This window comes from Aureococcus anophagefferens, assembly GCF_000186865.1.
Source record: "Aureococcus anophagefferens unplaced genomic scaffold AURANscaffold_2, whole genome shotgun sequence".
NCBI lineage: Eukaryota > Pelagophyceae > Pelagomonadales > Pelagomonadaceae > Aureococcus > Aureococcus anophagefferens.
This window is the reverse complement of record NW_008705562.1, coordinates 692,744-703,641: the sequence shown is the minus strand read 5'-3', so window position 1 is coordinate 703,641 and position 10,898 is coordinate 692,744. Positions and strand designations below refer to the sequence as shown.

Below are 10,898 nucleotides of genomic sequence, written 5' to 3'. Positions count from 1 at the left end.
AGGTAGAGCATGGCGTGCACGCTGCCCCGCGCCGCCGCGTCCTCGAAGAGCTTCACCGCGGAGGAAGGATCCTCGGGCACGTCGTCGCCGGACAGAAACATGCGGCCGAGTTTCATCATCGCGGTCGTGTCGCCGTTGACCGCGTCCGCTTTCAGGGCCGAAATCTTGGTAGCGAGGCTCGACGCTTTCCGGTGCCTCTTGATGTGGGTCCCCGGCTGGCAGAGCCGCTCGCTCGACGTCTCGATCCAGGACGGCGACCCCGGCGATTCCGTCTTGACCGCGACCCAGCTCGTCCCGCTCGTCTCGACGACGCGCGCCGCGTACCACAGGGGCTTGTCCTCCGACCGCGTCTCGACGCCGTCGCCGACGCGCAGCTGCCGCCGCCAGTCCTCGGTAAGCGCGAAGCGCGGCTCCACGTTCGCCCAGAAGCCCTCGTCGTCCCGGTCGAACCACGAGTCCCAGCGCGTGCTCCAGCCGCGGAAGTGGACCTTGACCCTGGACCCGTCGACGTCGACGACGACGCTGTCGAACCAGCGGCCCTCAGAGTCCCGCGCGTCGACGCCGTCGCCCGCCTTCAGCCCCGCGCCCCACCGGCGCCGCCAGGCGGGCTCGTCGACGGCCGGCGCCGGCGCCGCGACGGCCTCCGCGTCGCTCTCGCGGTCCCGCGCGGCGGCGCCGTCGACCGCGGGGCCGTCGACGTCCCGAGACGGCGCCGTCGGCACGTCGACGGCCGGCTCCTCGACGACGGGCGCGGCCGCTTCCTCGACGACCGCTTCCTCGACGACGGGCGCGGCCGCTTCCTCGACGACCGGCTCCTCGACGACGGGCGCGGCCGCTTCCTCGACGACCGAATCCTCGACGGTCGACTGCTCGACGGAGGCGCCGCCGCGGCGGTCCCTGGCCGCCTTGCGCGCGCGGCGGCGCTTCGCCGCCGCTGTCAACTTCGGTGTCGGCGCCGGCTCCGCCATCGCCTTGGGGTCGTCGTCGGACCGGCGCCTTCCGTCCATCGCGTTCAGCAACCGTCGCGCGTCGTCGTCGCCGGCGTCGGCCGCGCGGCTCACGAGCTCGCGCGCGCGCGCCTCGTCCTGGGGCACGCCGCGGCCCACGAGGCAGGCGGCGCCGAGGTTGACCATGCCGTCCGTGTCGCCCTGGGCCGCGGCCTTCTCGAAGAACTCGGCCGCGAGGCGCGGGTCCGCGGCGACGCCGCGGCCCTCCTGCAGCATGCGGCCGTAGTGGTTCTGCGCCTTCGCCACGCCCGCCGCCGCCGCGCGCGACAACCATAACACGGCCTAGAAACGACCGGGTCGCGTACGCGCGGGAAAGGGCGGGAGGCGGGAACGGAACGCGGCAAACGCGCGAGTCGATCGTCCGCGGGCACGCCTCTGCCGAGCATGAAGAGCTCCGCCAGTTCGCACTGGGCGCTCGCGAAGCCCGCCTCGGCGGCCAGGGTGAACCAGCGCACGGCCTGTTTGTAATCGGATTTCGCGCTGTAGAGCTCGCCGAGCCTGTGCTGCGAGGCGGCGTGGCCGGCCTCGGCGCAGCGCCTGTCGCGAATTAAAAACGCAACATCCATCTCCGCGACCATTTCGGCCGAATCGTTCATACTCTAAGTTTCAGCTCGGTCGAAGGGCTCGAAAGTGGCCTCGAAGCTTCTCGCATCGTCTCGCGCCGCGAGTGGGTCTTGAATCCGCACCGTGCACTCAACCTGCCGTCCGGCGCCTACGAGCTCCGGTCTCTCTGCGGCCTCCCTCCCCCCCCCTTTCCCCCGGCCAAAGGGCGCTCGTCGAGTGCGCATCTCCTTCAATAACTTGGTCAACATAAGTGCGGAGGTGTTATTTTGGGCCTTGTTGCGCCACTCGGGCACGACGCCTGGCACGCGGAGGTGGGCCGGGAAGGTTGAAGCGGCGTTTCACATATCCTCCGGCGGGATATGTTATCGCCGCCGCGTCACGATCACGAGTCGGCGGCCAAAACACAAAAAAAACCTAGCCGGGGGGGGGCACGTCGAGGTAGAGGAGCTCCGAGGCCCACTTCCCCCACTCGCCGCCCTTGGCCCAGGCGGGGAGCTCCGCGAGGAGCTCGACGATGGGCGGCGTCGCGTCGACCTCGACGTGGTGCGCGGCGAGGGCGAGCTCGAGGCGCGCGCCCGGCGCGAGGGCCACGGCGAGCGCGTGGTCGCAGGCGTCGCGGCACGTGCCGCCCGTGAGCTGCAGGAGGAAGACGCCGTCCGCGCGCGGCCGCGGCGGCGGCGGCGCGGCGCCGTCGACGCCCTCGAAGGTCCAGCCGGCGACGTCGCCCCGGAGCGCGAGCGTCGCGCTCGACGGCGCGCGGACGGCGACGGCGACGACGTCGCCCGCGCGCGTCGCGGTCAGCCGCGCCGGGCTCGGCAGCTCCGGCGGCGGCGCCTCCGCGTAGGCGTCGCCGCGGACGATGTCGCAGAGGGGGAAGAACCAGGGCCAGCGCATGTAGCAGTCCGACGGGTCCGCCCGCCGGGGCACGGGGCCGTCGCGGAGCGCCGCGCGCCACGAGCCCGCGCGCGCGCCGGCGAGCGCGGGCGATAGGCCCCGGCCGTCCATGGGCGACACCCACAGCCCCGACTCCGACGACGCGACGGCCCCGCCGCCGTCGGCGAGGACGCTCCGCGTCACGTGCTGGATCGTGAGCCGCTTCGGCGTCCGGACGCCGTAGGCCGGGAGGAGCGCCGCGGCGGCCGCGAGCGCCGCGAGGCCGAGCGCGACGGCGCGCGCCGGCGGCCGCGGGCCCGGCCGCCGGGGCGCCGCCAGCGTGAGGCCCAGGCCCGCGAGGAGCCCGAGGACCGCGCCGAGCACGGGGTCCGGCTGGACGACGCCCCCGACGCGGCCCAGGAGCGGCAAAGCGATGAGCAGCATCGTGTGCGCGACGGCGATCCACAACAGGAGCGCCGGCGCCAACGCCCAGGGGCGGGCGACTACGAGCGCCAGCGCGTTCACCGCGGCGACGTAGCCGCTGCCGAGGTCCGCGGCCGCGGCGGCGAGCAACGCGCCGCTCCAGAGCGCGGCGGGCCCGCCACGGTCGTCGCGCGGCGCCGCGGCGGCGTAGGCGGCCGCCGCGGGCGGCAGGAAGAGCGCGACGGCGACGGCGCGGCCGCCGGCGTACCAGCGCATGGGCGCCGCGAGGGCCAGGACGCCCCCGAAGGCCGCGGCGGCGGCCGCGGCCGCGAGCACGGCGCCGAGCGTCCGGACCGCGGCGACCGCCGCGCCGCGCGCGGACGACCGCCGGGCCGCGTGGACGAGCCCGAAGGCCGCGACGGCGACGTGCAGCACCTTGGCCGCGAACGATCCGTAGAAGACGACGACGAGCCCGAGGACGTCGAAGTAGACGTAGCCGTACGTCGGCGCGGGCGGCGCGCGCGCGCGCGGGAGCGCGCCGAGGCGGTCGACGCTCGCGAGGAGGTTCGCGCCGAGCGACGCGGCGGCGGCGGCCGTCGGCGTCCCGTCGAGTGGCGTGTGGTAGACCCAGCCGTCGTCGACGAACGCCGAATCCGTGCCGCGCGCGCCCTCCGGCAGAAAGTCCAGAAAGATGGCGTAGTCCGTCTTCGCCGCGCGCCAGAGCACGAACTGGAAGAGCTCGTGGGCGATGACGTTCGCGCGCCGGCCGACGGCGCCCGCGAGGACCGCGGCCGCGACGTCCTCGGCGCCGCACTGGAAGACGAGTTCGCGGTCGCCCGCGCCCATGGACTCGAGGTTCAGCACGAACTCGACGTTCCTGGCCCACTCGTGCTGCGTCGCGAAGGCGTGGGCGCCGAGCTGGTGGTTCTCCTCGGCGCCGTTGACGAGGAAGACGACGTCGCGCGCGAGCGCGGCCTCGCCGCGCGCCGCCAGCGCCCGGACCGCCTCGATCATGACGCCGACGCCGACCAGATCGTCGAAGGCGCCCGGCGCGCCGCCGAAGGAGTCGAGGTGGGCGTTGACGAGGACCGCGCCGCCGCGGCCGTTGCGGCCGCGCACGCGGAACGCGACGTTCGTCACGGAATCGTACGCGGACGTGATGCCCCCGAGGAACGCGGCGTGCTCGAAGACGCCCCGGTGGCTCCGCTGCACCTCCGCGTCGACGTGGTCGAAGGCCGCCTCGACGGCGCGCGCCTCCCGGAAGACGTAGTCCGCGGCCGCGCGCTCGTTCGCGTCGCTGCCTATTGGCCGCGGGCCGAGCGCGGCCAGCGCGGCGGCGTGCGACCGCGCGCGGCCGCTGTCGAACTCGGCGCTCCGCGCGCCGGGCAGCCGCCAGCAGAGGGCTTCGACGCCGCATAGCGCGAGGAAGAGGGCCAGCGACACGAGCCAGCGCCGCGGACCGTCGCCGTCGTCGCTCGTCGACGGTTCATGGAGCGGGCTCTCCGGCGGCGACTCGGCGTCGACGACCGCGAGGCGAGCCGAGTCGGCGACGACCGCGAGCTCGCTTCGCTTCGGGCTGTTGCGGCGCTTCATGGGGTTTTCACGAGCGGTGCATCGGCGCGCGCTGGGGCCACAGTCTTTGGATGACCCTGCTCGAGCAGCTTGATGATTTTTAGCGATTGATCATGTTGCCTTTGGCAACTGTGCTCTCCCGGCGTGTTCCTTGAGAGCGTCGTCCTGCGCCGTCGCCCGCGCGGCGTCTTCTCGTCCGCAGCCACCACCATGTCGCGCGCGGAGACGTTCCCGAAGCCGTCTATCCTCTGCCACTTCCTGCCGACGGACGCGCCGCTCAAGGCGACGCAGCCCGTCGACTTTGGCGCGGCGCTCAAGCCCGCCGTGCGCGAGGGCCGCGAGGGCGACGTCGCGGAGCTGCTCGCGGCGCTGACGCAGGCGCGGCAGATGGTGACCTGGGCCCTCGACAAGGACCGGTCCATGGTCGGCGTCGACGAGCTCGCGAGCCGCGTCCGCGAGTACGCGTCGCTCCTCCGCGGCTTCCGCGCGCCGCCGGGCGCCGCGGCGCCGCCGCCGCCGCCGGCCGACGCGGACGCCGCGGCGCCGGCCGACGCGGCGGCGGCGCCGGCCGACGCGGCCGCGCCGCCGCCCGCCTACGACGCGGCCGCGCCGGCGGCGACGCTCCGCCACGCCGTCTCGTACGCGTGGCGCGACCTCCTCGACACCAAGGGCCGCGACTGGGCCATGGCGGACTGCGACCTCGAGGAGGCGTCCGTGCTCCTCGCGGCGGCCCAGGCGCTCCTGAGCCGCGCCGCGCGCGAGTCCATCAACGACGCGAACGCCGTCGCCGTCTACGCGTCGCTCCGGCGCGCCGCGGGGTTCCTGGGCGCGTGCCGCGCGCGCGTCGAGGCCTTCGACGCGGCGCCGCGGCCGCCGGCGCCGGCGCCGAAGCAAGCCGAGGGCTCGTCCTGGTTCTCGAGGAAGAAGCAGGCGCCCGCGGCGCCCGAGGACGCCGCGGCCGCGCCCGAGGCCGACGGCGGCGAGCGCGCGTCGCAGGACCTGCGGCTGGGCCTCGCGGAGGCCTGGGCGGCGCTCGCGCTCGCGGAGGCGCAGCACGCGACGATCCGCCGGGCCGCGGCGGCGCCCCACATCGAGTGGTCGCTCGTCGCGGCGCTCTGCGCCGACGAGCGCCAACGCTACGCGGACGCCATCGCCGGCCGCGTCGCGTCCCTCACCGCGAACGCGGCGTCGGCCAAGTCCGTCAAGGAGTGGGCGGGCAAGCGCGTCTGCACGGCCTTCCTCAGGAGCCACGTCGACTACAAGGGCGCCTACTTCGAGGCGCTCGCGCGCTACTGCGCCGGCGCGGCGGCCCTCGAGAAGGCCGTCGCGGACACGGACGAGGCCAGCTGCGGCGTCGCGTGCGCGGAGCTCGCCGAGGCCGCCCGGGCCATGGCGGCGGCGTCGGCGTCGGCCAAGGACTACGTGGCCAACGCCAAGGCCGTCTGCTACGTCGACAGCCCCGTCGTCGCGCTCGGCGACGCCGCGGCGACGATCCGCCGCGCGCTCGACCGCGCGAACCAGCTCAACAACGGCATCTTCCACAAGCCCGTGCCGCCGCCGGGCCCGCTCCCGCCGGCCAAGTCCCTCGTCACGGCCATACCCTTCGACGACCCGCCGCCGAGCCCGCTCTGGACGGACCGGGCCTGGGCCGCGTTCGACGCGGCGGAGCTCCCCGCGCCGACCTTCGGCCCCGCGTCCGAGGGCCGCGACTGCTGCGTAATCTCCTAGGTTCAAACTCCCAGGTTCAACGTGCACTTCAACGTACCAATATCTAGACGAACTCGGAGGCGCGGACCTCGTTGAGGAGGCTGTAGAAGCCGCCGCCCTCCCTGCGCGTCGGGCTCGAGACGAGGCGCGTGAAGTTCCGGACGTCCGCGGCGTCGTCGTCGTCGTCGTCGCCGTCGTCGGGCGCGCCGATGAGCTCGGAGAGGCGCGTCTCGTAGGTGTCGCCCTCGTCGTCGTCGTCGCCCTTGGCCGCGGCCTTGGGCGCGTACTCGACGCGGTTCGAGATGGCCTTGGCCTCGCCGGGCCGGTTCAGCCGCCAGTGGCGCGCCGCGGCCGCGGCCTTGGGCTCCGGCGCGGGCGACGGCGGCGCGGCGCCCGGCGCCGGCGCCGGGTGCGCGGCCTTGGGCGAGCCGTTGAAGGTGAAGTGGCGCACGGCCGGGGCCTTGGCCTCCGCGGGCTCGCCCTTGCGCTCGCGGCCGCGGCCGTGGTTGCTGTCGTCGCTGTCCGTGCGCGCGAGGTCGCCCTTGGCGCCGGCCTGGGCAGCAAAAGGGTGATTCAACGTCGCTTCAACGTGAGTGTTCCGCGCGCGCGCGTTCCGGGAAAAGCATCCACGCTTCGAGGCCGTTCCAAGAGATGATCGCTCGTCCAAAAATCAGCCGAAACGAGTGGAAAATGGCCGAGATCGAAGCCTTTGAAGTTGGGAATTTCGCTCTCTTTTGCTGCCCTTGGCTCCGGCGTCGCGGCCGTTCTTGTACGTCTTGTCGTCGACGAGGAGCTCGAAGACGTCGGAGTCGTCGGGCCGCGCGGCGCGCGCCTCGCGGAGCACGTAGGCGTGGCCCCGCCGCGCCCAGCCGTACTCGAAGCGGCCCCGGCCCGACTTCTTCACCACGGGCTCGCCGTCGACCGTGAGGAGCGTCGACCGCCCGGCCAGCGCGAAGCGCACGGCGACCTCGATGACGTGCTCGTCGCGGTCCGACGCCTCGAAGGCGACGCAGTAGAGCGTGCGCACCTTCGTGAAGCCCAGGCGGCTCCGGCTCTCGACGACCTTGCGGCTCACGGACTGCGCCGCGCACCGCCGGCCGAGCTCCTCGTCCTCGGCCATCATGGCGCCGCTCCGACGCGAAGCCGAGGAGCCCACGGACGGCGGCGGCGACCTTTTCGGGGCGGAGGGGCGTGAGTGGGCGCTGCGCGCTCTCCGGGGCCGACCAGGTTTTTACAGCTAGGCTAGGAGAGGTTAACAGCAACAACGGCTATGTTGACATCAACAACTCACACATCACCGCAGCGTCATCTCGCAGCGTCCGCAGCACATCACATCACCACCGCGCGCGCGCCAACCATGCGCGCTGCAAGAGCCGCACGCAGCGCGCTCCGCCGCGCCGCACCTGCGACGCTCATCGCGCGCCGCTCGCTCTTCGTCGAGCTCGAGCGTGACGTCGTGCGGCCCGCGGCCCTCGCGGCCTACAAAGCGCGCGTCGCGGCCCACGGCGCCGCGCGCGGCGCCCTCGACGAAGGCTACAGGGCGTCCTTCGGCGTGGCCGTGGGCCGCACGAGCAGCGTCTACCACCTCGGCACCGTCGCCGACTACGACGCGCGCTCCGCGCGCGACGCCGCCGAGGGCCTGCGCGCGCCGCTCGACGGCGTCGACGCGACGGAGACGTCCGTCTTCGCCGAGGCGACGGCGACGCTCGCCGGCGCGGGCCTCCCGGGCCTCGCCGGCGGCGCGGTCGTCGACGCGGCGCCGGGCGCGGTCTACGAACTCCGCACCTACGAGCTCGTCCTGGGCTACGCGACGGTGCCGCGGTTCCTCGAGCTCTACGCCGCGGGTCTCGCGGACAAGCTCGCCGTCGACGACACGGGCGAGAGCACGCTCGTGTCGCTGCTCCACAGCGAGGCCGGCGTCGCGCCCCTCAACACGGTCATCGAGCTCTGGCGCCACGACTCCGCGCAGGGCAGCATGCGGTCCCGGGTCAAGTCCCGCGAGGCGACGACGTGGCGCGCGGCCATCGGCGACATCGCCGCCATCTCGACGCGCTTCGAGACCCAGCTCCTCGCGCCCCTCTACGCGTAAGGGACTGCAACGTCGATTCAAGATTAAAGGCTCGCTCAATCCTTGCCACAAAAGGTGAGAGCTCTCTGATGGAGCCGCCGCGCTGCGCCGTCTTCGTCGCGCGCCACGGCGAGCGCGAGGACTACGCGTGGCACAAGCGCGGCGAGAACTGGCAGGCGACGGCCGCGCGGCCCTGGGACAGCCCGCTGACGCCGGCGGGCCACCTCCAGGCGCGGGCCATGGGCGCCGCCGCCGCCGCGCACGCGGAGCGGCTGGGCCTCGCGCCGATTTGCCACATCGCGTGCTCGCCGCTGCTGCGCTGCGTCGAGACCGCGGCGGCCGCGGCGACGGCGACGGGCGTGGAACGCGTCGTCGTGGAGCCGCGACTGTCGGAGACGATGTGCGAGGCGTGGTACCGGAGCTGGGCCGTGCCCGGCGCGGACAGCACCTGGGGCGGCCCCGCGGCCTGCCGCAAGGGCGTCGCCGTCGCCGAGGCCGACCTGCACCCCGCGGCGCGCGCGGCCGCGGCCGCGACGCACGCGACCGCGGCGGAGACGGCCGCGCTCCGCGCGACGGCGTCCCTCTCGGACCTCGGCGCCGGCGTGCCGGCCGTCGACGGGGACGCGCGCGCGACCTTCGCCTACCGCTGGGGCCACTTCGAGACGGACGCGGCCCAGACGGAGCGCATGGTCGCCGTCCTCGAGGCCCGGGCGTCGCGCGGCGGCACCGCGCTCCTCGTGTCCCACGGCGGGCCGACGGGCGCGCTCTACCGGTCGCTGACGGGGCGGCGGACGGACTGCGGCTACTGCGGCCTGTTCTGCTACGTGCGGAACGCCGACGGCTCCTGGGACGCGCCCGTCGCCGGCGACCACGGCCACCTCGACGCGGTGCCCGGCGCGGACCGGTCGGGGCGCAACGACGCCGCGGAGCAGGGCCCGAAGCCGCCGGACGACGCGGCGGGCGCCTTCGCGGCCGCGCAGCGCGCGGCCCGCGCCGGCGACTACGCCCAGATGGGCGCGTACCTCAAGGAGAACGCGTACTAGCGGCGTCCTTAGCGCACGCCCGTCGCGTGCTTCTGGCGGTTCTGGAGGTAGTGGCGCCCCGCCTCCCAGCGGGGGATGACGCGGTAGATCTCCTTGGAGAGGACGACGGGCGAGTGGAGGAGCCGCGAGTTCGACGTCGCGTCGAGGATCGCGCGGCGGCGGTCCTTCTGGCTCATCTTCTTCGCCTTCTTCTCCGTCAGCGCGAACTTGATGGCGACGCGCTCCCCCGCGACGTCCGGCAGGGGCTCCTCGGGCACGAAGCGCTCGTCGACGTGGGGCGGGTCGAGGCTGTAGTCGCGCGCGAGGATCGCGTCGTCGGGCTCGACGCGGTCGCCGACGTCGCGCCAGTCGGCGAGGACGGCCGGCGGCGGCGGCCGCTCCTCGATGAGCTTGATGAGCGACTTGAAGTAGCGGTTGCGCCCGTTCTTGGGCCACTCGGCCTCGATCTGGTCCGCGAGCTTGTAGTGCGGCGAGTAGGGGTTCGCGGCCGCGGACCGCTGGGGCCGGTCCCGCGCCGTGAGGATCGCCGCGCCCTTGGACACGTCGCCGCGCTTGCCGAGCTTGTCGAAGTTGATGGACGTGTAGCCCTCGATCTGGTCGAGCATCGTGTCGTGCGTCTTGTCGTCGCCGAGGCCGCCGCCGCCGGGCCCGTCGCCGCCCTCCGAGCGCGGCGTCGAGCGGCCCGAGGCCTCCGAGGCGTCGTCGGCGCGCCGCCGGTGGAGCCGCGCCGGCGGCCGCCCGGCGAAGCGCGCGACCTTGGGCCGCGGCCGGCCGTCGCGGAGCAGCTCGCGGAGCGGCTTGGGGCGCGGCGCGGCCGCGCGCTGCATGGCCGCGAGGGACACGCCGACCTGGGCCCGGTTGGTGCCGCGGCTGATGGACCCGGCGATGGCCGCGGACGCGCTGCGCACGAGCGCGGACGGGTCGAGGCCCGGGCCCGGGTCCGCGTCGGGCCCGTCGAGCGTCAAGCGGCCGCCGCCGCGGCGCGCGGGGCCCATGATGTCCAGGGGCGCCGCGCGGATCTGGCCCAGGGCGATCTTCAGCTCGTCGCGCTTCCCCTGCTCCTTCGCCGCCGTCGCCGCGCGCTTCCGCACCATCTTGTCGAACGCGACGGCGCCGACGAGCGCCTCTCGCGTCAATAATTTGGACCGGGACTCGCGCAGCGCGTTGCTGTCGGGGAAGTCGGGCCGCTTGAAGGCGTCCTCGCTCTTCTCCGGGGGCCTCGCGTCGCGCGCGCCGCCGCGCCGCGGCGCCTTCTCGACGACCTTGGGCCGGCCCCAGGCGGGCAGCTCCCCGCGCAGCTCCGCGGCGAGGGCCGCCGCGTGGGCCGCGAGCTCGGGCAGCTCGAGCTGCGTGAAGGCGTAGACGTCGGCGTCGTCATCCGGCCGCAGGGCCGCGGCGGCGACCATGTCGGCGGCGCGGCGGCGGGGGCTGCGGCCCCGGGGGGAGGGAGCGCTCAGCGCCTCCGAGGTCTCTAGAGGTCTGATACGCTGCAACGGAGCCGCAGCCGCCTCCTTGCCGCAGAGATGCTGCAGCTGATCAAGTGGTGATCGCTGAGCCGATGGCCGATACGCAGCAACAGCCGGGCGTGACCGACGGCATCGCCGACGAGGACCTCCTGAAGCAGGTGCGCCGCCCCCCGCC

General features: G+C 74.5%; 2 protein-coding genes across 2 annotated transcripts in view; one reads left to right on the top strand and one right to left on the bottom strand.

The window, feature by feature from the left end:
• Nucleotides 1–946: 946 nt before the first annotated feature.
• On the bottom strand, nucleotides 947–1,664 carry AURANDRAFT_52214 (hypothetical protein; the record flags this gene model as incomplete). The annotated part of the gene is made up of 2 exons (XM_009034728.1): nucleotides 947–1,289; nucleotides 1,358–1,664. Coding segments are annotated over 2 exons (588 nt in total), but the record flags the coding sequence as incomplete, so codon positions are not given.
• A 2,923-nt stretch (nucleotides 1,665–4,587) lies between these two features.
• The window catches only part of AURANDRAFT_70664 (hypothetical protein), a gene marked incomplete at both ends in the record, with an annotated part of 7,730 nt that continues 1,419 nt past the window's right edge, over nucleotides 4,588–10,898 (top strand). Inside the window, 5 exons of the mRNA XM_009035216.1 lie at nucleotides 4,588–6,155; nucleotides 6,383–6,555; nucleotides 7,530–8,231; nucleotides 8,297–9,250; nucleotides 10,779–10,881. Coding sequence (XP_009033464.1) covers nucleotides 4,650–6,155; nucleotides 6,383–6,555; nucleotides 7,530–8,231; nucleotides 8,297–9,250; nucleotides 10,779–10,881 — 3,438 coding nt within the window. The remainder of the gene's footprint in view (nucleotides 6,156–6,382; nucleotides 6,556–7,529; nucleotides 8,232–8,296; nucleotides 9,251–10,778; nucleotides 10,882–10,898) is intronic.